This window comes from Coregonus clupeaformis, chromosome 21, assembly GCF_020615455.1.
Source record: "Coregonus clupeaformis isolate EN_2021a chromosome 21, ASM2061545v1, whole genome shotgun sequence".
In the NCBI taxonomy this organism is placed as follows: domain Eukaryota; kingdom Metazoa; phylum Chordata; class Actinopteri; order Salmoniformes; family Salmonidae; genus Coregonus; species Coregonus clupeaformis.
This window is the reverse complement of record NC_059212.1, coordinates 8,661,961-8,689,460: the sequence shown is the minus strand read 5'-3', so window position 1 is coordinate 8,689,460 and position 27,500 is coordinate 8,661,961. Positions and strand designations below refer to the sequence as shown.

The 27,500-nt window shown below is 45.3% G+C and overlaps 1 protein-coding gene across 1 annotated transcript in view; it reads right to left on the bottom strand.

Annotated features, from left to right (window-relative positions):
* Window positions 1–27,500, bottom strand: part of LOC121531586 (ephrin-B1-like) — a 118,568-nt gene that overhangs the window by 80 nt on the left and 90,988 nt on the right. The window contains exons 3-5 of the mRNA XM_041836876.2: window positions 7,933–8,025; window positions 2,403–2,537; window positions 1–826 (exon numbers count right to left, since the gene is read on the bottom strand). The exon at window positions 1–826 is cut by the window's left edge and continues 80 nt beyond it. Of these exons, the coding sequence (XP_041692810.1) occupies window positions 420–826; window positions 2,403–2,537; window positions 7,933–8,025 (635 nt within the window). The 3' untranslated portion in view covers window positions 1–419. The remainder of the gene's footprint in view (window positions 827–2,402; window positions 2,538–7,932; window positions 8,026–27,500) is intronic.

Below are 27,500 nucleotides of genomic sequence, written 5' to 3'. Positions count from 1 at the left end.
ACATCAACTCTACAGAGCCAAACAACAAGACGAGATATACTGGACAGTTTCTTTCTGTTCAGTTTTTCTCGATCAGTCCATGGTCCACTGTCAGGTGTCCTTTCCTCAGGTCAGTAGGTGGTAGAACAACATGGGCTTGTTAAATGCCAAGTCCCCAAATTAAAATAAAACATTAGTCCAGTAGTAGAGTAATCAATCGCTCCCTCTACTCTCTTCAACTCACACTGTAGTGGATGTTCAATCGCTCCTCTCCTCTAAGACATTGTAGATGTTCACTTGCTTTTCTCCTTTAGAGGACACTTATGTCTCCTCCTCTCTCAGACTTTGTAGTAGATGTTCTCTCCTCCTCTCTCAGACTTTGTAGTAGATGTTCTCTCCTCCTCTCTCAGACTTTGTAGTAGATGTTCTCTCCTCCTCTCTCAGACTTTGTAGTAGATGTTTGCTGGGCTCTGTGGAGGCATCTCCTGTACGATATAAACAGGATGTCCATAGTCACCGCTCACCTTCTCGTAGTGAGGGCAGTAGTTATTCTCCGTCCGCAGCGGGATGATGATGTCACTGGATTCCGTCCCGGCTGTGCCCCCACTGCCAGGCAGCTTGTTCTGATTGGACAGCGTGCTGAGTGACAGGGCGGAAGGGTGGGGCTGGGCGTGAGAGTGCTTCCGGGCTCTCTTCCTCATCTTGATGAGCAGGATGACGAGAAAGAGGATGAAGAGGAGGAAGATGATGCAGCCAGCTCCGATGGCTGAGAACACAGCGACCTTTGACCCCAGGATGCCATCACTGCTGTTGGAGCCTCCTGACCTGTTGTCCTGGTTTATAGAGTCTGGAGGACGGAGGAGGGAGGGAAAGAGAGAGGGGGGAGGGAGAGGGGGGAGAGGGAGAGAGAGAGAGGGGGAGAGGGAGAGAGAGGGCGAGAGAGGGGGAGAGGGAGGGGGGAGAGGGAGAGAGAGAGGGGGGAGAGGGAGAGAGAGAGAGGGAGAGGGGGGAGAGGGGGTGAGAAATAAAGAAAAAATGAGTTTGTACAATGCGAACCATTGTGCATTCAGTTACAGAAATGTATATGATTTTTGTTTTCTAGCTTAATGAAATGAATGCCTAGAACAACGATGAATTCTTTGCATTTCTTTAGGGTGATTGACAAGCGCTATTGATGTCATCTAATTTAATTCGTTTAATCAAGATGACCCTGTAGTGTAATCTGTGGTCAACACCCAACATCACTCAGATTAATAGGACTGACACAGACAAGCCAATAGCCAAGACTACAGAAATATGTTTCAAACGTCCAGGCCACAGTTGTACATGGGAGAGGCCAGGGGAGAGGCCAGGGGAGTTATGCACATCTGACTCTGTTTCATCCCTTTGTGTAGGGGGTGAGAGTGGGTGAGAGGGGGGTGAGATGGTGATGGGGAGGAGAGGGTGAGAGGAGGGCTCCTCAAGTGACTGAAATCGGAGCAGAATCAAATCTGTTTTCCATGTATGCTGAACAAAAATATAAACGCAACATGCAACAATTTCAAAGATTTTACTGAGTTTCAGTTCATATGAGGAAATCAGTCAATTGAAATAAATTCATTAGGCCCTAATCTATGGATTTCACATGACAGGGAATAGATATAGTGCATTCGGAAATTATTCAGACCGCTTGACTTATTCCACATTTTGTTACGTTACAGCCTTATTCTAAAATGGAATAAATTAGAACAGTTGTATAAATTAGGGGTATTTTAGATGATGAGACCTAGCTAACTATATCTACTGAAACAGATTATGTCGTTTTGCTATGTTTTTGGGAAAGAACATTGTTTGCATCCATCAGCTAACGTTATCTTTTATTTCAGCTCATGAAACATGGGACCAACACTTTACATGTTGCATTTATATTTTTGTTCTGTGTATATCAGCAGCTGCTGCCAGAAATCTCTATCAGTCACTCTCTCCCTGTCCACACTTCTCTCTCCTTCTCCCTTCTCTCTCTCCCTTTCCACACTTCAGTCTCCTTCTCCCTTCTCTCTCTCCCTGTCCACACTTCTCTCTCCCTGTCCACACTTCTCTCTCTCCCTGTCCACACTTCTCTCTCTCCCTGTCCACACTTCTCTCTCTCCTTCTCCCTTCTCTCTCTCCCTGTCCACACTTCTCTCTCTCCTTCTCCCTTCTCTCTCTCCCCGTCCACACTTCTCTCTCTCCCTGTCCATAACCCAAACCCCCCCACTGCCCATGTCTGCCCCATCCAACAATACATCCCCTCCCACCTCTCTCTACTCCAGTCACCCTGTCCACACCCCCTTCTCCCCCTTCCCCCCACCTTTCATGGGTTCTATATTCTTAAGGTTCTATTTGTTCTATTAGGTTCAGTTGGGTTCTGTCAGGTTCTAAAGGGGTTAGGGTTGTTATCTCACCAGTGTTGCCTGGCTCTCCTGCTCCAGGCAGCTGGTTGTCCTCAGGGCTAGGACTGGAGTCTCCTCCCAGACTGTTGTCCTTCTCTCTCTCTGGTTCCTCTGGTAATACAGGGTCTGGTAGAACAGTGTTGGGGTCTGAAACATAGAACACCATGTTAAATATCTCTGTATGACAGTGAGACACAGAGACACACGCACGTACACGCACAAGCGCGCACGCACATATACACACAAGCGCGCACTCAGACACCCACTCAGCAGTCTACGGGACAGAACACACTGACATGGCAGAATGAGGTTAAGACAGTTATATTTTACGTTTTTATTGTTATTCATTATTCATATCTGTAAAAGGCCATAATATGTCTTATTTATACTTCTGGTTTTAACTTTACTGCTGAGGAGAGGAGAGGAGAGGAGAGGAGAGGAGAGGAGAGGATTGGAGAGGATTGGAGAGGAGAGAAGAGGAGATGGGAGGAGAGGAGAGAAGAGGAGATGGGAGGAGAGGAGAGAGGAGAAGAGGAGATGGGAGGAGAGGAGAGGAGAGAAGATGAGAAGGGAGGAGAGGAAAAGAGTGGAGAGGAGAGAAGAGGAGATGGGAGGAAAGAAGGGGAGAGAAGATGTTTGAGGTTACGTCAGCTCTAAAGAGAATAGCATTTGTAGAAGAAACAGATGGTTTATCTCTCTAACTGTTATAGATGGAACAGTTGGTTTATCTCTCTAACTGTTATAGATGGAACAGTTGGTTTATCTATCTAACTGTTGTAGAGGGAACAGTTGGTTTATCTCTCTATCTGTTATAGAGGGAACAGTTGGTTTATCTCTCTAACTGTTGTAGAGGGAACAGTTGGTTTATCTCTCTAACTGTTGTAGAGGGAACAGTTGGTTTATCTCTCTAACTGTTATAGATGGAACAGTTGGTTTATCTCTCTAACTGTTATAGATGGAACAGTTGGTTTATCTCTCTAACTGTTGTAGAGGGAACAGTTGGTTTATCTCTCTATCTGTTATAGAGGGAACAGTTGGTTTATCTCTCTAACTGTTGTAGAGGGAACAGTTGGTTTATCTCTCTAACTGTTGTAGAGGGAACAGTTGGTTTATCTCTCTAACTGTTGTAGAGGGAACAGTTGGTTTATCTCTCTAACTGTTGTAGAGGGAACAGTTGGTTTATCTCTCTAACTGTTGTAGAGGGAACAGTTTATTTATCTCTTTAACTGTTGTAGAGGGAACCGTTGGTTTATCTCTCTAACTGTTATAGAGGGAACAGTTGGTTTATCTCTTTAACTGTTGTAGAGGGAACAGTTGGTTTATCTCTCTAACTGTTGTAGAGGGAACCGTTGGTTTATCTCTCTAACTGTTGTAGAGGGAACAGTTGGTTTATCTCTCTAACTGTTATAGATGGAACAGTTGGTTTATCTCTCTAACTGTTGTAGAGGGAACTGTTGGTTTATCTCTCTAACTGTTGTAGAGGGAACAGTTGGTTTATCTCTCTAACTGTTATAGATGGAACAGTTGGTTTATCTCTCTAACTGTTGTAGAGGGAACTGTTGGTTTATCTCTCTAACTGTTGTTATGTCATACTCTTGGCTCCAGAGTCTTTGAAGTCTTTCAGAGGTAAACATTAGTCTTTCCACTGATGGTTTTATGAGGGATGTGTATGTAGACAGACAGGGTGTGTGTGTGTGTGTGTTTACGAGGGCAGGGTTGGCAGACAGACAGACTATCAGATCAATCTAAACTATTATGTCTTGTCAATATCTCCCCCTGGGGGGGGTATTATTTCCTCTGAGCCGCGTCTATGTGTTGGTGTGGGGTGCAGACCAAAGGGAAGGGACTTAACAGTCTATCACTTTATTTCCTCTCTGGTTTGGCAAAGACAGAGACAGAGGGGTATGTAGTCTGGCTGAGAGAGACAGAGACAGAGACAGAGACAGAGACAGAGACAGAGACAGAGAGGGGGGTGGGGGGGTGGGGGAAGAGAGAGGGGATAGCTTTCATATCACTCAACATATTGGGTGGTGTCTACTTAGTCTATATCTGATTCTCTCTCCTCCTCCACTTCCTCCCCTTCTCTCCTTCTCTCCTCCTCCACCTCCTCCCCTTCTCCCCTTCTGTCCTCCTCCACCTCCTCCCCTTCTCTCCTCCTCCACCTCCTCCCATTCTCTCCTCCTCCACCTCCTCCCCTTCTCTCCTTCTCTCCTCCTCCACCTCCTCTCATTCTCTCCTCCTCCACTTCCTCCCCTTCTCTCCTCCTCCACCTCCTCCCATTCTCTCCTCCTCCACCTCCTCACCTTCTCTCCTCCTCCACCTCCTCTCCTTCTCCTCCTCCCCCCCTCTCTCCTTCTCTCCTCCTCCACATCCTCTCCTTCTCTCCTCCTCCACCTCCTCTCCTTCTCTCCTCCTCCCCTTCTCTCCTTCTCTCCTCCTCCACCTCCTCCCCTTCTCTCCTTCTCTCCTCCTCCACCTCCTCCCCTTCTCTCCTTCTCTCCTCCTCCACCTCCTCCCCTCCTCTCCTTCTCTCCTCCTCCACCTCCTCACCTCTCCTCCTCCACCTCCTCCCCTCCTCCACCTCCTCCAACTCCTCCCTCTCACCTCCCTCCTCCACTCTCACCTCTCCTCTCCACCTCCTCCCCCCTCCTTCTCTCCACCGCCTCTCCTTCTCTCCTCCTCCATCTCCTCACCTTCTCTCCTCCTCCACCTCCTCCCCTCCTCTCCTTCTCTCCTCCTCCCCCTCCCTCTTCTCTCCTCCTCCCCCTCCCCCTCCTCTCCTTCTCTCCTCCTCCACCTCCTCCCCTCCTCTCCTTCTCTCCTCCTCCACCTCCTCTCCTTCTCTCCTCCTCCCCTTCTCTCCTTCTCTCCTCCTCCACCTCCTCCCCTCCTCTCCTTCTCTCCTCCTCCACCTCCTCTCCTTCTCTCCTCCTCCCCTTCTCTCCTTCTCTCCTCCTCCACCTCCTCCCCTCCTCTCCTTCTCCACCTCCTCCCCTTCTCTCCTTCTCTCCTCCTCCACCTCCTCCCCTCCTCTCCTTCTCTCCTCCCCCACCTCCTCCCCTCCTCTCCTTCTCTCCTCCTCCTCCTTCCTCCTCTCCTTCTCTCCTCCTCCACCTCCTCTCCTTCTCTCCTCCTCCCCTTCTCTCCTTCTCTCCTCCTCCACCTCCTCCCCTCCTCTCCTTCTCTCCTCCTCCCCTCCTCTCCTTCTCTCCTCCTCCACCTCCTCTCCTTCTCTCCTCCTCCCCTTCTCTCCTTCTCTCCTCCTCCACCTCCTCCCCTCCTCTCCTCCTCCACCTCCTCTCCTTTTCTCCTCCTCCCCTTCTCTCCTTCTCTCCTCCTCCACCTCCTCCCCTCCTCTCCTTCTCTCCTCCTCCACCTCCTCTCCTTCTCTCCTCCTCCCCTTCTCTCCTTCTCTCCTCCTCCACCTCCTCCACCTCCTCCACCTCCTCCCCTCCTCTCCTTCTCTCCTCCTCCACCTCCTCCCCTCCTCTCCTTCTCTCCTCCTCCACCTCTCCCCTCCTCTCCTTCTCTCCTCCTCCACCTCCTCCCTTCCCTCCTCCCCTCTCTCCTTCTCTCCTCCTCCACCTCCTCCCCCTCCTCCCTTCTCTCCTCCTCCCCCTCCTCTCCTTCTCTCCTCCTCCACCTCCTCCCTCCTCTCCTTCTCTCCTCCTCCACCTCCTCCCCTCCTCTCCTTCTCTCCTCCTCCCTCCTCCCCTCCTCTCCTTCTCTCCTCCTCCACCTCCTCTCCTTCTCCCTCCTCTCTCTCCTTCTCTCCTCCTCCACCTCCTCCCCCCTCTCCTTCTCTCCTCCTCCACCTCCTCCCCTCCTCTCCTTCTCTCCTCCTCCACCTCCTCCCCTCCTCTCCTTCTCTCCTCCTCCACCTCCTCCCCTCCTCTCCTTCTCTCCTCCTCCACCTCCTCCCCTCCTCTCCTTCTCTCCTCCTCCACCTCCTCTCCTTCTCTCCTCCTCCCCTTCTCTTCTTCTCTCCTCCTCCACCTCCTCCCCTCCTCTCCTTCTCTCCTCCTCCACCTCCTCCCCTCCTCTCCTTCTCTCCTCCTCCACCTCCTCTCCTTCTCTCCTCCTCCCCTTCTCTCCTTCTCTCCACCTCCACCTCCTCCCCTTCTCACCTTCTCTCCTCCTCCACCTCCTCCCCTCCACACCTTCTCTCCTCCTCTACCTCCTCCACCTCCTCCCCTTCTCTCCTTCTCCTCCACCTCCTCCCCTCCTCACCTTCTCTCCTCCTCCACCTCTTCCCCTTCTCTCCTTCTCTCCTCCTCCTTCTCCTCCACCTCCTCCCCTCCTCCCCTTCTCTCCTCCTCCACCTCCCCTTCTCTCCTCCTCTCCTCCTCCACCTCCTCTCCTTCTCCCCTCCTCCTCCCCTCGTCTCCTCCTCCACCTCCTCCCCTTCTCTCCTCCTCTCCTTCTCCCCTCGTCTCCTCCTCCACCTCCTCCCCTTCTCTCCTCCTCTCCTTCTCCCCTTCCCTCCTTCTCCACCTCCTCCTCTCTTCCTTTCCTCTAGTAGTGTAATTATGGTTTCCAGCAGTAGTGAGCGTTATCTTGCTATGTTAGTGGCGGCAGGTAGCTACGTGGTTAAGAGCGTTGTGCCAGTAACCGAAAGGTCGCTGGTTCTAATCCCCGAGCCGACTAGGTGAATAATCTGTTGATGTGCCCTTTAGCAAGGCACTTAACCCTAATTGCTCCTGTAAGTTGCTCTGGATAAGAGCGTCTGCTAAATGACTAAAAATGTTTTTTTTGTGTTTTTTTGACTGATTCATAACATGAGAGTGTGTTGTAGTCTATGAGAAGCTACAGACGATCTGATTCGGCGGACTGAGCACGTGCAGTAGAGTGTTCTCTCTCGTCTTGGGACCCACTTCTACTCTGAATGTGCTGACATTTCCCTTCCTTCGCAAGACAGACCATACCCAAGGCCACCAGCAGGAGGGTGTGTGTGTGTGTGTGTGTGTGTGTGTGTGTGTGTGTGTGTGTGTGTGTGTGCTGTTTTAAATATTCACAGCGGCATCCTGTCAAAGAGCTCTGAACAGGAGGGAGGATAGAATCTGTACTTCTTCTGCACTGCTCTCTGCCTCACACAGAGGTTACACACACACACACACACACCTACACACACCTACACACACACTCACACCTACACACACACACATCCTGCAGAGATAATATGAATAATGTATGATGATATTTGCATGCTAAGATGCTAAGGCCTGTGCTGCATCAGAATGGATGATTCAGTGAAGTCACTGTGACCATGTACACCAATACAGTTATCTTCAAGGTTACACACTGATACACACTGTTAGGGCACTGGGGTTTTACATAGAGGTGAAGAACTGTGCTGCATTGAAGGTGTGAGCCAGGCCTAAACTCGGTTAGTGTCTACAGTACAGTAAATAAAACCTTGAGGAGGGGGGAATGTTTAGTGTGTACACATGTAGGAGAGTTTAGAGTGCAACACATGGAGAAACACATTTGTGTATTGTTTGTTGTCAGATTAATCAACCAATGAAGGCGTTTGTTTGTTTACCTTGTCCGACCTTCATGACCACTTTCATGGCCCTGGTCTTACAGACTCCTCCCTCTCTGTTCTCCAGGCCTTCGACTGAACCATTGGACGTGGCTGGAAAAGAGGGAGAGAGAGAGAGAGAGAGAGAGAGAGAGAGAGAGAGAGAGAGAGAGAGAGAGAGAGAGAGAGAGAGAGAGAGAGAGAGAGAGAGAGAGAGAGAGAGAGAGAGAGAGAGAGAGAGAGAGAGAGAGAGAGAGAGAGAGAGAGAGAGAGAGAGAGAGAGAGAGAGAGAGAGAGAGAGAGAGAGAGAGCGAGAGAGAGAGCGAGAGAGAGAGAGAGAGAGAGAGAGAGAGAGAGAGAGAGAGAGAGAGAGAGAGAGAGAGAGAGAGAGAGAGAGAGAGTGAGAGAGAGAGAGAGAGAGAGAGAAATGATTATTACATAAAGTCAGGAGTAACAAGAGATTCCAAGCTTTAAATCCATGATCAATAATTTGGAGTCTCGGAATGTTCACACACACGTTGCTTCATAAACAAATGATGATGACCAGGGCACAATCTACATTCAGACGTCACATAATGGAAGTAGCCTTCGCTGAGCTTCCCAGCCCTGAAACCTCCAGATTACCACCGCTCTTCACATTATCGTCTCCTGCATGATTTCTCCTTTTTCTCTGGGGATTAACTTCCCAGGGCAAGGTTAGACTAAAATGAGCTCTTTGAAGATGGAGCTCAAAGCAGCCTGAATAATCTGGCTGAGAGAGAGAGAGAGCGAGAGAGAGAGAGAGAGGGAGAGAGCAACATTCTCTGAGTTTTCTATCCACTCAGGGACAGCTAAATCCTCCCTATGTAAACTCACTTCTGTCATCTAAATGTCCTCTTCCTCCAGGCTGACTACAGAGGAACCAGCATAACTGACTAGAGGATGATAAATTACCCCAGGGTTGGGAGGGGTAGAGAGGCATGTGTCGCTAATAGTGAATCAGCAGTTTGCACCCTTCAAAAAGGCCTTTTAAACTTCCCCTTTAATATTCCTAGTCAGAATTCCCATGCCCAATTCCATTCTGAACACTGTACTCCCAAATATTCCATCTGTTAAATAAGAACAATACAAGGTGTAATGTCATTCTCTCTCTGTCTCTACAACTGTTTGGACAGGACACACTGCAGTAGTCTGTTATATATGAGTTGGTAATCCAAACTCTTCTCTCTCTCCACCCTGTTTTTAATCCAGATCTGGATAGTCAGATTACTAAAAGGGAATATTCATGTTCTGTTTTGTACGGGATGACGGGGTTTCCTGGACTGTCAATAGAGAGAAAAACATATGGGAGGAACACACGGCATGGGAGGGGCTGAAACACGCACAAACGTCTGTCTGGCCAGAATATGTCTCCTGCTGCCTGTAGCCTCCTGGACTGGTCAGGAATAATAAGACCTGGATGATTTATGACGGAGGCCTATGAAAGTATTCACCCCCCTTGGCTTGCGAAAGTATTCACCCCCCTTGGCTTGCGAAAGTATTCACCCCCCTTGGCATTTTTACTATTTTGTTGCCTTACAACCTGGAATTAAAATGGATTTTGGGGGGGTTTGTATCATTTGATTTACACAACATGCCTACCACTTTGTAGATGCAAAATATTTTGTATTGTGAAACAAACAAGAAATAAGACAGAAAAACAGAAAACATGAGCGTACATAACTATTCACCCCCCCAAAGTCAATACATTGTAGAGCCACCTTTTGCAGCAATTACAGCTGCAAGTCTCTTGGGGTATGTCTCTATAAGCTTGGCACATCTAGCCACTGGGATTTTTGCCCATTCTTCAAGGCAAAACTGCTCCAGCTCCTTCAAGTTGGATGGGTTCCGCTGGTGTACAGCAATCTTTAAATCATACCACAGATTCTCAATTGGACTGAGGTCTGGGCTTTGACTAGGCCATTCCAAGACATTTAAATGTTTCCCCTTAAACCACTCAAGTGTTTCTTTAGCTGTATGCTTAGGGTCATTCTCCTGCTGGAAGGTGAACCTCCGTCCCAGTCTCAAATCTCTGGAAGACTGAAACAGGTTTCCTTCAAGAATTTCCCTGTATTTAGCGCCATCCATCATTCCTTCAATTCTGACCAGTTTCCCAGTCCCTGCCGATGAAAAACATCCCCACAGCATGATGCTGCCACCACCATGCTTCACTGTGGGGATGGTGTTCTCGGGGTGATGAGAGGTGTTGGGTTTGCGCCAGACATAGCGTTTTCCTTGATGGCCAAAAAGCTCAATTTTAGTCTCATCTGACCAGAGAACCTTCTTCCATATGTTTGGGGAGTCTCCCACATGGCTTTTGGCGAACACCAAACGTGTTTGCTTATTTTTTTCTTTAAGCAATGGCTTTTTTCTGGCCACTCTTCCGTAAAGCCCAGCTCTGTGGAGTGTATGGCTTAAAGTGGTCATATGGACAGATACTCCAATCTCCGCTGTGGAGCTTTGCAGCTTCTTCAGGGTTATCTTTGGTCTCTTTGTTGCCCCTCTGAAAATGCCCTCGTTGCCTTGTCCGTGAGTTTTGGTGGGTGGCCCTCTCTTGAGGTGCCATATTGGATAAGACTGTGATGCTGACGGGAGAGGTTGTGTTTTCTCTAGCAGGAGGTAAGCTTGGCTTCTTATATGGTGTTGAGTAAAGCTTAAACCATGTATTTAGATTGTAGGTAGGTATTGTAGTTAGGTATTATAGGTAGTTTACTCAGGTAGTTATTGAAGGTTATTGTAGGTAATTATTGTAGGTAAGGACTGTATTCGGCGGACTCCGGCGAAGCACGAGGCTAGCCTACCCACTACTTGGACCAACAAAGCTAGCTAGCTAGCGGGTAGCTACCGGTAACTTTTAGCAACTGTGGTTAGCTGTTTCCAATGTTATTTCACGCTTAAGAGTACCTGTAATTGAGCCAGCTAGCTGCCACCTTCAGCTGTTTTTCTAACCTCATTATCATTAACGTTAGGTGGTTGGTAGCTGCTGTACTCAATTTCGGCTACTGATTGCAGTCTGCCAGTTTGGCTTTATACATAGCTTGGGCTTTGTCGAGTAAGGCTTAAACTATGTATTTAGATTGTAGTTAGGTACTATAGGTAGGCATCGTGGGCTGTATATTATTAAGTAGTATAGGTAGGCATCGTGGGCTGTTGTGGGTAGCTGTTGTGTAGTTATTGTAGGTTACTTTTTGTATTCGGCGGTGCCGGATGTAGCACGAGCTAGCTAGCTAACTCACCTCCTGGATTAGCTGGCGAGTTGCTATTAGCAACGGTTGCAACTAAAAACAATATCCTTTTAGCCAGCTACATTCGTTCGCAGCGACACCGTTTTTCAAACAAAGTCAACACAGTAGCCATTGCTAGCCAGCCAACACTACCAGCAGGCTGTGGTAGCTAAATACAATATATTTGTGCTAGCTACCCAACGTTTAATCGTTGCTGCGTTATGAAAGGTAAGCTTGGCTTCTTATATGGTGTTGAGTTAAGCTTAAACCATGTATTTAGATTGTAGGTAGGTATTGTAGTTTGGTATTATAGGTAGCTTACTCAGGTAGTTATTGAAGGTTATTGTAGGTAATTATTGTAGGTAAGGACTGTATTCGGCGGACTCCGGCGAAGCACGAGGCTAGCCTACCCACTACTTGGACCAACAAAGCTAGCTAGCTAGCGGGTAGCTACTGGTAACTCTTTGCAACTATGGTTAATTGTTTCCAATGTTATTTCATGCTTAAGAGTACCTGTGATTGAGCCAGCTAGCTGCTACCATTCAGCTGTTTTTCTAACCTCATCCGAGGCATTAACGTTAGGTGGTTGGTAGCTGCTGTACTTAATTACAGCTACTGATAACAGTCTGCTGTAGTTTACAACAATTCTAATTTCTAAAGTGGAAGTTGGGAGAGTTTTACTCGGGTGGTTCAGTGAAACAATTATAGTTTCTGAGGTGGAAGTTGGGAGAGTTATATATATATATTTTTTTTTGGTGAGGGAGGCCTGCTCTCTCCTTTCCCTGATGTTTAGTTCATTTCATCCCGATCTCCTCTGCATTATTGTAGCCATCTGCTGCAGCCTGTCAACTATGCCTCTGCCTATCCCTGTTCTCTCCTCTCCGCACAGGCTACACAAACGCCTCACACCGCGTGGCTGCTGCCTCTCTAACCTGGTGGTCCCTGCACGCACCACACACCTGGAGTTCCAGGTCTCAGGCAGCCTCTGGAACTGCCGTTCTGCCGCCAACAAGGCTGACTTCATCCCAGCCTATGCCACCCTCCAGTCCCTCGACTTCCTGGCACTGACGGAAACATGGATTACCACTGAAAACACTGCTACTCCTACTGCTCTCTCCTCGTCTGACCATGTGTTCTCGCATACCCCGAGAGCATCTGGTCAGAGGGGTGGTGGCACAGGAATCCTCATCTCTCCCAAGTGGTCATTCTCAATTTTTCCCCTAACCCATCTGTCTATCTCCTCATTTGAATTCCACGCTGTCACAGTCACTAGCCCATTTAAGCTTAATATCCTTGTCATCTATCGCCCTCCAGGTTCCCTTGGAGAGTTCATCAATGAGCTTGACGCCTTGATAAGTTCCTTTCCTGAGGATGGCTCACCCTTCACAGTCTTGGGGGATTTCAACTTCCCCACGTCTACATTTGACTCATTTCTCTCTGCCTCCTTCTTTCCACTCCTCTCCTCTTTTGACCTCACCCTCTCACCATCCCCCCACTCACAAGGCAGGCAATACGCTTGACTTCATCTTTACTAGATGTTGCTCTTCTACTAATATCACTGCAACTCCCTCCATGTCTCCGACCACTACTTTGTATCCTTTTCCTCTCTCGCTCTCCTCCAACACTACTCACTCTGCCCCTACACAGATGGTAACGCGCCGCCGCAACCTTCGCTCTCTCTCTCCCACTACTCTCTCCTCTTCCATCCTATCATCTCTTCCCTCTGCTCAATCCTTCTCCCTCCAATCTCCTGATTCTGCCTCCTCAACCCTCCTCTCCTCCCTTTCTGCATCCTTTGACTCCCTGTGTCCCCTATCCTCCCGGCCGGCTCGGTCCTCCCCTCCAGCTCTGTGGCTTGATGACTCATTGCGAGCTCACAGAACAGAGCTCCGGGCAGCTGAGCGGAAATGGAAGAAAACTAAACTCCCTGCCGACCTGGCATCTTTTCACTCCCTCCTCTCTACATTTACTTCATCTGTTTCTGCTGCTAAGGCCACTTTCTACCACTCTAAATTCCAAGCATCTGCCTCTAACCCTAGGAAGCTCTTTGCCACATTCTCCTCACTGCTGAATCCCCCCCTCCTCCCTCTCTGTGGATGACTTTGTCAACCACTTTGAAAAGAAGGTTGACGACATCCGATCCTCGTTTGTTAAGTCTAATGACACTGCTGGTCCTGCTCACACTGCCCTACCCTATGCTTTTACTTCTTTCTCCCTCTCTCTCCAGATAAAATCTTGCGACTAGTGACTGCAGGCCGCCCAACAACCTGCCCGCTTGACCCCATCCCTCCTCTCTTCTCCAGACCATCTCCGGTGACCTTCTCCCCTACCTCACCTCGCTGATCAACTCATCCTTGACCGCTGGCCATGTCCCTTCCGTCTTCAAGAGAGCGAGAGTTGCACCCCTTCTCAAAAAACCAACACTCGATCCCACTGATGTCAACAACTACAGACCAGTATCCCTTCTTTCTTTTCTTTCCAAAACTATTGAGCGTGCCGTCTTTAGCCAACTCTCTTGCTATCTCTCTCAGAATGACCTTCTTGATCCAAACCAGTCAGGTTTCAGGACTGGTCATTCAACTGAGACTGCTCTTCTCTGTGTCACGGAGGCTCTCCGCACTTCTAAAGCTAACTCTCTCTCCTCTGCTCTTGTCCTTCTAGACCTGTCTGCTGCCTTTGATACAGTGAACCATCAGATCCTCCTCTCCACCCTCTCCGAGCTGGGCATCTCCGGCGCGGCTCACTCCTGGATTGCGTCCTACCTGACCGGTCGCTCCTACCAAGTGGCGTGGCGAGAAGCTGTCTCCGCACCACGTGCTCTCACCACTGGTGTCCCCCAGGGCTCAGTTCTAGGCCCTCTCCTTTTCTCCCTATACACCAAGTCACTTGGCTCTGTCATATCCTCACATGGCCTCTCCTATCATTGCTACGCTGACGATACACAACTAATCTTCTCCGAACCCCCTTCTGATAACCAGGTGGCGAATCGCATCTCTGCATGTCTGGCCGACATATCAGTATGGATGACGGATCACCACCTCAAGCTGAACCCTGGCAAGACGGAGCTGCTCTTCCTCCCGGGGAAGGACTGCCCGTTCCATGATCTCGCCATCACGGTTGACAACTCCGTTGTGTCCTCCTCCCAGAGTGCGAAGAGCCTTGGCGTGACCCTGGACAACACCCTGTCGTTCTCCGCCAACATCAAGGCGGTGACCCGATCCTGCAGGTTCATGCTCTACAACATTCGGAGAGTACGACCCTGCCTTACACAGGAAGCGGCACAGGTCCTAATCCAGGCACTTGTCATCTCCTGTCTGGATTACTGCAACTCGCTGTTGGCTGGGCTCCCTGCCTGTGCCATTAAACCCCTACAACTCATCCAGAATGCCGCAGCCCGTCTGGTGTTCAACCTTCCCAAGTTCTCTCACGTCACCCCCTCCTCCGCACACTCCACTGGCTTCCAGTTGAAGCTCGCATCCGTTACAAGACCATGGTGCTTGCCTATGGAGCAGTGAGGGGAACGGCACCTCCGTACCTTCAGGCTCTGATCAGTCCCTACACCCAGGCGAGGGCATTGCGTTCATCCACCTCTGGCCTGCTGGCTCCCCTTCCTCTGCGGAAGCATAGTTCCCGCTCAGCCCAGTCAAAGCTGTTCGCTGCTCTGGCACCCCAATGGTGGAACAAGCTCCCTCACGACGCCAGGACAGCGGAGTCACTCACCACCTTCCGGAGACATTTGAAACCCCACCTCTTTAAGGAACACCTGGGATAGGATAAAGTAATCCTTCTACCCCCCAAAAAAAAAAAGTATAATTGTAAAGTGGTTATCCCACTGGCTATAGGGTGAATGCACCAATTTGTAGTCGCTCTGGATAAGAGCGTCTGCTAAATGACGTAAATGTGCCCTTGAGCAAGGCACTTAACCCTAATTGCTCCTGTAAGTCGCTCTGGATAAGAGCGTCTGCTAAATGACTAAAATGTAAAATGTAAATGTATATTCTTTCAATTTTCTTATAATGGATTTAAAGGTGCTCCATGGGATGTTCAAAGTTTCTGATATTTTTTATAACCCAACCCTGATCTGTACTTCTCCACAACTTTGTCCCTGACCTGTTTGGAGAGCTCCTTGGTCTTCATGGTGCTGCTTGCTTGGTGGTGCCCTTTGCTTAGTGGTGTTGCAGACTCTGGGGTCTTTCAGAACAGGTGTATATATACTGAGATCATGTGACAGATCATGTGACACTTAGATTGCACACAGGTGGACTTTATTTAACTAATTATGTGACTTCTGAGGGAAATTGGTTGCACCAGATCTTATTTAGGGGCTTCATAACAAAGGGGGTGAATACATATGCACGCACCACTTTTCCGTTATTTATTTTTTTGAATTTTTTGAAACAAGTTATTTTTTTCATTTCACTTTACCAATTTCGACTATTTTGTGTATGCCCATTACATGAAATCTAAATTAAAATCCATTTAAATTACAGGTTGTAATGCAACAAAATAGGAAAAACGCCAAGGGGGATGAATACTTTTGCAAGGCACTGTATTCAGCTTTGTTTGTGTGTGTATGTGTGTATGTCTGTCTGTGTGTCTGTGTGTCTGTGTTTGCGTGTAAATGTATTCAGCAGCAGGGCCACGGGACTGACCTCATTTAGTAGGACCAGTGAATAAATGTAGACCACCATAGCGGTCTAGGACCAGTGAATAAACAGTGAGAGAGAGAGAGATAGAGAGGAGAGGGAGCGAGAGAGAGAGAGAGAGAGAGAGAGAGAGAGAGAGAGAGAGAGAGAGAGAGAGAGAGAGAGAGAGGAGAGAGAGCGAGAGAGAGAGAGAGAGAGAGAGAGAGAGAGACATCACTGACATGGACCCCTCCTCCATTAGTGCATTCACTGTCAGACCACAGACACCATTGTCAGATCACAGTCAGATCAATGTGTTTCTGAAGAAATCAACCAGCAATACTCATTAAAAAAAACAGCCCAATAAACTCTACAATATGAACCGATCGTACAGATGGGCTCCAAATAGTGCAGAGAAATTCATTGAAACGTTGAACTCAAATGAAATGATGAACTCTATACAGTTTTTCAATAACTCACAATACCAAAACAATAAGGAAAGTGTCAATTCGGCTACTCGAAACATCAATTGCATATTCCAAAAAGCAGCATCAAAAGCACATTTGAGAAAACCAAAGAAATGCAACATCAGAAACAAAAAACAAAACGTTTCTTAAAAATGGTTTGATAACGAATGTAAAACAATTAGAAAACACCTAAGACAAATGTCAAATGAAAAACATAAGCAGCAAAACAACCCAGAGCTACACTATGAATACTTTGAAACTCTGAAACAGTATAAACATTGTGACGTCACGAGAGGCTACACAGCTTTCAGCGGGATTGCTCAAGTAGTGCAAGGAGACAAGGTTCAAACAAAACAAGGATTTTATTATAGGTCTTGGGAAATTAACGAAAATATAACAAAATTCTGTTCTCTTGTGGCTCTTTAAGGGTTAACAGTTCAGGGATGTCTCTTCCACATCCAAAATCATAATTCTCACTCGCTCAGATAACTTTTCCCCAGCCTTACTGTAGTCCACGTTGCAGCTAGTGGCCAACCCAGCAAAAAGTCCTTCCAAATGTCTCTCACGTATTTCCACAGGTGCATATATCCAAAGGTGCGTATTTCCCAAAGGTAAGTATCTCCAAATCCTTATATTCCTCATGGAAGTGGACGTGCAGCACTCTTGTCCTCCAGAGAGCCCAGGTTGGAGACTGTGTCTCTTCCCTTCCCAAACCTTCAGCTCATCAGCTCCTCATTTGTTTCAGCTGCGTGGGAAGATTGGCCATAGAGGGGTGGAGTTCCCGACCATACCAGCAGATGGAGCCATAGCTGTCTGGGTTTGCAGCCACCTCAGGGGGATGTAACGTCCCTCCAGGACACAGCCTCTCGTGACATCACAACATACACTGAAACGCAAGCAATTGTATTATACCAGTAAGACACTTGATGAAATTGAAAACACAATTGACCAAAATCAGTTCGGGGACATGTGGAAAAATTTAAGGACGACAAAGCCACAAGAATTAGCCATTCAAGATGAAGGAATTTGTCAAATTTATTTTGATAATCTATACAAAAACATCCCACAAAAAGACTTACAACATACCCAATTAGAAATTCAAGAAAAATTGAACATCCTTGAATCAGTCATTAAAAACAACCAAAATCCATTAGATTACCCAATAACCAAACAATAACTAAATTAAAAGCTAAATCTATAAAACCAAAGAAGGCTTGTGGTCTAGATAACATCAGAAATGAAATCTTGGAAAAACAGCACAGCTGAGTTGCAAAATGCTGTGCTTAAATTGTTCAACATGGTACTAACTTCTGGCTGCTTTCCTGATGTCCAGGGGCTCATCTCCCCTATCCACAAAAGTGGAGACAAACCAGACCTCAATAATTACAGGTGAATTTGCATAAACAAAATCTTTGCTTGCTTTATTGACTTTAAAAAAGCATTTGATTCTATTTGGCACGAAGGTCTATTCTTCAAAATTCTCCAAAGTGGGCTTGGTGGTAAGGTGTATGACTTAATAAAATGTATGTACACAGAAAACAAGTGTGCAATAAAATCAAAAACCAAAGAACATAATTACTTTCGCAACGTCGAGGTGTGAGACAAGGCTGCAGTTTGAGTCCAAACCTTTTCAACATTTATATCAATGAATTAGCAGACATGTTGGACCCTTCTGCAGCCCCAGGACTCACAATATTTGACACAGAGGTAAAATATCTGCTATATGCTGATGTTTTGGTTCTTCTATTACCAACCAAAGAAGGTCTTCAACAGAACCTTAATATTCTAGAGCAATATTGCAATAATTGGGCGCTGGCAGTACATTTAAAAAAAACTAAAATCATGATTTTCCAGAAAACACCCAGATGTCAGAAACACAAATATAAATTCACCTTGAACTACACCATAAGTGAACACACTAAAAATGTGAATGAACTCAAAGAATAAGCCCGCAGAGCATTGAATGCAATAAAAATGAAATTATTAAAAATCAACATCCCAATTAGAATTTGGACCAAAATATTTGACAGCGTAATCCTAGCAATAGCTCTTTATGGAAGTGAGGTTTGGGGGCCACTCAATAAACTGGACTGTAAAATGTGGGACAAACATCCAATTGAAGCCCTACATGCAGAATTCTGTCGGAAAAGTCTAGAGAAATACACAAATTAATGCATGTAGGGCAGAATTGGAACGCTTTCCAGTGGTAATGAAAATACAGAAAAGATCATTAACATTTTGGCTACACCTAAATTCAAGTCCAAATTCAAGTCTCCAATTTACAGCACTTCAAACCCAAGAGCTGAGCCCAGAAACGAGCCCTCTCAGTCAGTTGGTGTTGGGACCTAACCAACCAAGCTGACACCAGCACTGCTTCAAAAACAATAATTAAAATAAACAAAACAATGAACCAATCAAATCAAATCAAATCACATTTTATTTGTCACATACACGTGTTTAGCAGATGTTATTGCGGGTGTAGCGAAATGCTTGTGCTTTTAGCTCCGACAGTGCAGTAATTTCTAACAAGTAATATCTAACAATTTCACAACATATACCCAATACACACAAATCTAGTAAGGAATGGAATTTAAGAATACAGTTGAAGTCGGAAGTTTACATACACTTAGGTTGGAGTCATTAAAACTCGTTTTTCAACCACTCCACAAATTTCTTGTTAACAAACTATAGTTTTGGCAAGTCGGTTAGGACATCTACTTTGTGCATGACACAAGTAATTTTACAGACAGATTATTTCACTTATAATTCACTGTATCACAATTCCAGTGGGTCAGAAGTTTACATACACTAAGTTGACGGTGCCTTTAAACAGCTTGGAAAATTCCAGAAAATTATGTCATGGCTTTAGAAGCTTCTGATAAGCTAACTGACATAATTTGAGTCAATTGGAGGTGTACCTGTGGATATATTTCAAGGCCTACCTTCAAACTCAGTGCCTCTTTGCTTGACATCATGGGAAAATCAAAAGAAATCAGCCAATACCTCCGAAAAAAGATTGTAGACCTCCACAAGTGTGGTTCATCCTTGGGAGCAATTTCCAAACGCCTGAAGGTACCACGTTCATCTGTACAAACAACAGTACACAAGTATAAACACCATGGGACCACGCAGCCAATATACCGCTCAGGAAGGAGACGCGTTCTGTCTCCTAGAGATGAATGTACTTTGGCGCGAAAAGTGCAAATCAATCCCAGAACAACAGCAAAGGATCTTGTGAAGATGCTGGAGGAAACAGGTACAAAAGTATCTATATCCACAGTAAAACGAGTCCTATATCGACATAACCTGAAAGGCCGCTCAGCAAGGAAGAAGCCACTGCTCCAAAACCGCCATAAAAAGCCAGACTAAGGTTTGCAACTGCACATATTAACAAAGATCATACTTTTTTGAGAAATGTCCTCTGGTCTGATGAAACAAAAATATAACTGTTGGGCCATAATGACCATCGTTATTTTTGGGGGAAAAAGGGGGTTCTCTTGCAAGCCGAAGAACACCATCCCAATCGTGAAGCACGGGGGTGGCAGCATCATGCTGTGGGGGTGCTTTGCTGCAGGAGTGACTGGTGCACTTCACAAAATAGATGGCATCATGAGGAAGGAAAATTATGTGGATATATTGAAGCAACATCTCAAGACATCAGTCAGGAAGTTAAAGCTTGGTCGCAAATGGGTCTTCCAAATGGACAATGACCCCAAGCATACTTCCAAAGTTGTTGCAAAATGGCTTAAGGACAACAAAGTCAATGTATTGGAGTGGCCATCACAAAGCCCTGACCACAATCCTATAGAACATTTGTAGGCAGAACTGAAAAAGCGTGTGCGAGCAAGGAGGCCTACAAACCTGACTCAGTTACACCAGCTCTGTCAGGAGGAATGGGCCAAAATTCACCCAACTTATTGTAGGAAGCTTGTGGAAGGCTACCCGAAACATTTGACCCAAGTTAAACAATTTAAAGGCAATGCTACCAAATACTAATTGAGTGTATGTAAACTTCTGACCCACTGGGAATGTGATGAAAGAAATAAAAGCTAAAATAAATCATTCTCTATTATTCTGACATTTCACATTCTTAAAATAAAGTGGTGATCCTAACTCACCTAAGACAGGGATTTTTACTAGGATTAAATGTCAGGAATTGTGAAAAACTGAGTTTAAATGTATTTGGCTAAGGTGTATGTAAACTTCCGACTTCAACTGTACATATATGGACAAGCAATGACAGATCGGCATGGACTAAGATACAGTAGAATATTATAGAATAGAAGACAGTATATACATATGAGATGAGTAGTGCAAGATATGTAAACATTATTAAAGTGACTAGTGTTCCATTTCTTAAAGTGGCCAGTGATTTCAATAGGCAGCAGCAGCCTCTAATGTGCTAGTGATGGCTATTTAACAGTCTGATGGCCTTGAGATAGAAGCTGTTTTTCATTCTCTCGGTCCCAGCTTTGATGCACCTGTACTGACCTCGCCTTCTGGATGATAGAGGGGTGAACAGGCAGTGGCTCGGGTGGTTGATGTCCTTGATGATCTTTTTGGCCTTCCTGTGCTGGTGCTGTAGGTGTCTTGGAGGGCGGGTAGTTTGCCCCCGGTAATGCGTTCGGCAGACCGCACCACCCTCTGGAGAGCCCTGCGGTTGCGGGCGGTGCAGTTGCCGTACCAGGCAGTGAAACAGCCCGACAGGATGCTCTCAATTGTGCATCTGTAGAAGTTTGTGAGGGTTTTAGGTGCCAAGACACATTTCTTCAGCCTCCTGAGGTTGAAGAGGCTCTGTTGCGCCTTCTTCACCACACTGTCTGCGTGGGTGGACCATTTCAGTTTGTCAGTAATGTGTACGCCAAGGAACTTGAAGCTTTCCACCTTCTCCACTGCGGTCCCGTCGATGTGGATAGGGGGGTGCACCCTCTGCTGTTTCCTGAAGTCCACAATCATCTCCTTTGTTTTGTTGACGTTGAGTGAGAGGTTATTTTCCTGGCACCACACTCCCAGAGCCCTCACCTCCTCCCTGTAGGCGGTCTCGTCATTGTTGGTAATCAAGCCTACTACTGTTGTGTCGTCTGCAAACTTGATGATTGAGTTGGAGGCGTGCTTGGCCACGCAGTCATGGGTGAACAGGGAGTACAGGAGGGGGCTGAGCACGCACCCTTGTGGGGCCCCAGTGTTGAGGATCAGTGAAGTGGAGATGTTGTTTCCAACCTTCACCACCTGGGGGCGGCCCGTCAGGAAGTCCAGGACCCAGTTGCAAAGGACTCATATTTACAACATTGGAAAAACGAAACAAAATCCCAAAGCCGACTAAATTGCTTTCTGGCCCTAAACAGAGAATATGAATTGGCTGATTATCTCTACTATGTCAGAGATACGAAGCAGAGACAGATCCTTACCAAGTACAGGCTGAGTGACCACCAATTGGCAATAGAAAGACATGGCTACCCAAAAAGGAGTGTGTATGTGGTCACTGCACAACCGGGGAGGTAGAAACAGAGATGCATTTTCTCCTTTACTGTGATAAATATTCCTCACCAAGAGATTCATTATTCACAGAAATTACTACATTTATTCCAAATTGTAACTTATTAAACCCAGAGGAAAAACAAAAAATACTCATGGGCGAAGGAGCAATGGCTCCTCTTACAGCCAAATATGTATTTGCCTGCCATAGCCTGAGGGACATTGAATAATAACATCAGCATAGTAAATAGTAACTTACTTATTATTATTATTATTATTGTTATTATTATTATTATTATTATTATTATTATTATTATTGTTATTACTATTATTATTTTTATTATTATTATTGTTATTACTATTATTATTATTTGTATTATTATTATTGTTATTACTATTATTATTATTAATGGTATTATTGTTACTACTATTATTGTTATTACTATTATTATTATTAATGGTATTATTGTTACTACTATTATCACTATTATTGTTGTGATTATTATTCAAAATGGTAGTTGTACGGGCAGTAGGGGTGATGGTAATGATAGTAGCTTAATGATGATGGTGGTAGTAGTAGTAGTAGTAGTAATGATGATGGTAGTTGTAGTACTGATGTAATGGTGAGGATGACAGTTAGTTATAAGTTAGTTATAGTTTCATTTTCCATGTTTAGCCTTCTATATGTATTATATTTCTACTATTGACTGTTACCATTTTATTGTTGTTATTAAAAATATATAAATAAATAATTACTATTATTTACTACCATTTTATATTAGTATTTTTTATTCTTTATTATTTTATTACAATGTATATTGTATACATTGTTGCTTTGGCAATATTGACGCAATGTTTTTCATGCCAATAAAGCAGCTTGAATTTGAGAGAGAGAGAGAGAGAGAGAGAGACAGAGAAAGAGAAAGAGGTGACATTCATTGGCTCCACTACCTCGATTACACCACCTTCCCCAACATCTATATCCTCTGTCATTAATTTACTGGTAGAAGGAACCGACAGTCATCTTCTGTATTGAGGACAACCAAACAGAGAGTTGGAATAGAGAGATATTCCTGTTTTGTTTGTGTTAGTGAGACCCAGCTGCACTTATTAGACGTGGAACAGAGAAACAGACTAGCACCTTTACTAGCAGAACATACTGCACCCTTCAATGAGCACAGTCAGGGTTATGTTTGGTTAGAGTTTATACTGTTGATGATAAACTCCCTGACACACCCACACAGTGGTAGCTGGCAGACTGGGATTAATTCTCAGAAGTGTCTGTCTGCACTTTGACCTTTATCTAATCCCATGACCTAAATAATCGTGATTATTATATCAGATGGAGCTAAATACCCCCAGGGTGTGTGTAGAAAATACGTAGCAAAGATAATGAACCTATATATTTTTTTTATAATATAATCTTTGAGAACTAACAATCACCAAAATATAAAATAGACAGTCAGGGATAATCGAACATTCCAAAAACAATGGCTTTAGCAGTATTGATTTTGTTATTATGTTTGAGCAAAAGGACACAGAATTAGCCATGGCAAAATGCATAGAATTGCAGGAAATTTGCTTTAAAACTGCAACATTTTCTGTCAGCTGCATGGCAAAATGTGTATAATTCAGTGGCAATTTTAGCCTCTAAATCTTGGTTGGGCAAACTCAAGAAAATAAATTGAGATGCATGCTAGCAAAGCCACAACACAACACAACACTAAACAATACATTAATTGCACTATAACGGTGACAAACAGTGCCCACAAACTGTTAGGGCCTACATAAAGCTGTCCCAACAGCAGAGTCCCAACAGCAGTCCCAACACCTTACCTCTGCTACACCTGGCTATCAGCAGAGCCTTGTCTGGCAGCGAAACAGTTCATTCAGCCTCATTTACTGCTTTTTAAAAACCATAGCTGATATGGGTGACTTGCTTAAACAAATGTGGTTTCTACTGACAATTGAGATGTACAAACTATAGGATAAGGGGACGACGAGTGGATAAGAGGCAATCCGTAATTTCGATTAAGACATTAATGAGCGAGCTAGGACGGACGTCGTCAATATAACTATTTGTTCAGCGCTTTTGAAATGTACAACGAAAGAATTCAGAACATGGGCCGTTCTTACAGTATTCTCCCTGTACACCAAGTCAGAACCGTAGGATAAATAAAGGGGGCATATAAGCAGACAATGAAAGATCTTACAATATTCTATGATAAAATTTCTCGAAAACAGGCTATATGCTACATGTGCACCACCAAGTCAGAACAGTAGGCTAAGTTCTGAGGAGGAAAGGGACCCAATGATTAGGGTGAGGCACATAGGCTACTAACAGCTTACTACACAACATACACTTAGTATTACTTTCTTAGCTACAGTGTACATATCTCCCTGGCATATTCACATAATTTATACAGCAGCATTCAAGACATTTTTGGACTCAAGTTTTGTGCTGTGCTCACTTGAACAGGAAGGTGGCGCGGCGGTCCTTGTGGGCAAATTCTGTCATCAAACCTTGTCATCAAAGTCTGGCATTCCCTGGATTTATGGTGCTATCAAGACAACTGGGAACTCTGAAAAAAACAAGGTCGAATCATGATGACGTCAGTGATCTTCAGGTCGGAGCTCTAGAAAAAAAAAAAATTGTATAATTGTAAAGTGGTTATCCCACTGGCTATAGGGTGAATGCACCAATTTGTAAGTCGCTCTGGATAAGAGCGTCTGCTAAATGACGTAAATGTGCCCTTGAGCAAGGCACTTAACCCTAATTGCTCCTGTAAGTCGCTCTGGATAAGAGCGTCTGCTAAATGACTAAAATGTAAAATGTAAATGTAAAGAGACCAGAGTTCCTGACTTGGAATTCCGAGTTGGATGATCGTTCAAAACGTATTTTCCCAGTTGGAGCTAGTTTTTACCTAGATCCCAGTCTGAGATTTCCCAGTTCCGAGTTTCCAGTTGTTTTGAATGCTGCAGAAGTCATGCTTGATTGACAGCATGGCCAATGTATTCAACCTTTTCTGGCCCATGGCATGTGAATGTTTATCATTTTAAGCTTAGAAAAGAGACCCTTAAACCCAGACTTGGACCACACACCCACTCCCACTGAATAACAGGCTAGTGTTTGCTTTGCAACTTTCAGTTAGCCACTGATTCCTTCCAAACCACTTATTGTTCAATTTGCGATTTCCAACTTGTTGTGTAATGTTTATGTCCAACAGCCGATGAGCATCGATACGTTTTATCTATAATTTCTCTTCATATGAAAAGGATTGAAAAGGATTTGCCAGTAGATTGTCGACGTGATTCAAGAAGATGACTGCTTGTCTAGGTTGCTAGCTAAGATTTTGAAAGTATAATGTTGACATGCTCAGTCCAATCAAAGCTTCGGTAGATATAACGTCATTTGACGTCATTTTATCTGTGGCCAATGACCTTGAGCCTTCTTGGATGGGCACTTCTAATGTAACTCCATGGCAGCACCCAAGGGGCTTGATTTTGCCATGACGTAGTGTCCCCATGAGTGACAGAACGCTGAGCCAATCACGGCGCAACTAGAGAACATTACCAACTCCTACGCCTATTTTCCGCTGGCTGCCCCACCATCACAGAAAGCACTGAGCTAGGCTGAAACACCTGCATTTTGGAGATGCCTTACTCAAGAAAGCAAAAAATAGACCATGTTGGTAATGAGGCTTTATTAACTCAATGATTGTGTGTGTGCATTAGATCTGTAAGTTGCCCTCCCTGAAACTGCCACTCAGCTGCACAGCCTGAACAAGCAGCCAACGATTATTACACACACACATACACACACACACACACACACACACACACACACACACACACACACTCTCTCTCTCTCTCTCTCTCTCTCTCTCTCTCTCTCTGTCTCTCTCTCTCTCTCTCCCACTCTCTCTCTGTCTCTCTCTCTCTATCTCTCTCTCTCTCTCTCTCTCTCTCTCTCTCTCTCTCTCTCTCTCTCTCTCTCTCTCTCTCTCTCTCTCTCTCTCTCTCTCTCTCTCTCTCTCTGTCTCTCTCTCTCTCTCTCTCCCACACTCTCTCTTGTGTGTGCGTGTGCGTGTGTGTAATAGTGCTAAGTGATTAACCAAAATGTCAGTTTTTTGGGGGGGTTATTAAACAACTAATTGACCGACCTTGTTTCTCTAGAGAGAAATCAAATAATTCACGAGAGAAATCAAGTCAAGAACTATGTGGGACGCTGGGCTGAAGGGAGTTGTAGTTTTCATGAAGCAAATATTCAACCTTGTTCAGCGCAGAAACATGGTAATTACAGTGGGGAAAAAAGCATTTAGTCAGCCACCAATTGTGCAAGTTCTCCCACTTAAAAAGATGAGAGAGGCCTGTAATTTTCATCATAGGTACACGTCAACTATGACAGACAAAATGAGAAAAAATAATCCAGAAAATCACATTGTAGGATTTTTAATGAATTTATTTGCAAATTATGGTGGAAAATAAGTATTTGGTCAATAACAAAAGTTTCTCAATACTTTGTTATATACCCTTTGTTGGCAATGACACAGGTCAAACGTTTTCTGTAAGTCTTCACAAGGTTTTCACACACTGTTGCTGGTATTTTGGCCCATTCCTCCATGCAGATCTCCTCTAGAGCAGTGATGTTTTGGGGCTGTCGCTGGGCAACACAGACTTTCAACTCCCTCCAAATATTTTCTATGGGGTTGAGATCTGGAGACTGGCTAGGCCACTCCAGGACCTTGAAATGCTTCTTACGAAGCCACTCCTTCGTTGCCCGGGCGGTGTGTTTGGGATCATTGTCATGCTGAAAGACCCAGCCACGTTTCATCTTCAATGTCCTTGCTGATGGAAGGAGGTTTTCACTCAAAATCTCACGATACATGGCCCCATTCATTCTTTCCTTTACACGGATCAGTCGTCCTGGTCCCTTTGCAGAAAAACAGCCCCAAAGCATGATGTTTCCACCCCCATGCTTCACAGTAGGTATGATGTTCTTTGGATGCAACTCAGCATTCTTTGTCCTCCAAACACGACGAGTTGAGTTTTTACCAAAAAGTTATATTTTGGTTTCATCTGATCATATGACATTCTCCCAATCCTCTTCTGGATCATCCAAATGCACTCTAGCAAACTTCAGACGGGCCTGGACATGTACTGGCTTAAGCAGGGGGACACGTCTGGCACTGCAGGATTTTAGTCCCTGGCGGCGTAGTGTGTTACTGATGGTAGGCTTTGTTACTTTGGTCCCAGCTCTCTGCAGGTCATTCACTAGGTCCCCCTGTGTGGTTCTGGGATTTTTGCTCACCGTTCTTGTGATCATTTTGACCCCACGGGGTGAGATCTTGCGTGGAGCCCCAGATCGAGGGAGATTATCAGTGGTCTTGTATGTCTTCCATTTCCTAATAATTGCTCCCACAGTTGATTTCTTCAAACCAAGCTGCTTACCTATTGCAGATTCAGTCTTCCCAGCCTGGTGCAGGTCTACAATTCTGGTGTCCTTTGACAGCTCTTTGGTCTTGGCCATAGTGGAGTTTGGAGTGTGACTGTTTGAGGTTGTGGACAGGTGTCTTTTATACTGATAACAAGTTCAAACAGGTACCATTAATACAGGTAACGAGTGGAGGACAGAGGAGCCTCTTAAAGAAGAAGTTACAGGTCTGTGAGAGCCAGAAATCTTGCTTGTTTGTAGGTGACCAAATACTTATTTTCCACCGTAATTTGCAAATAAATTCATAAAAAATCCTACAATGTGATTTTCTGTAAAAAAAAATCTC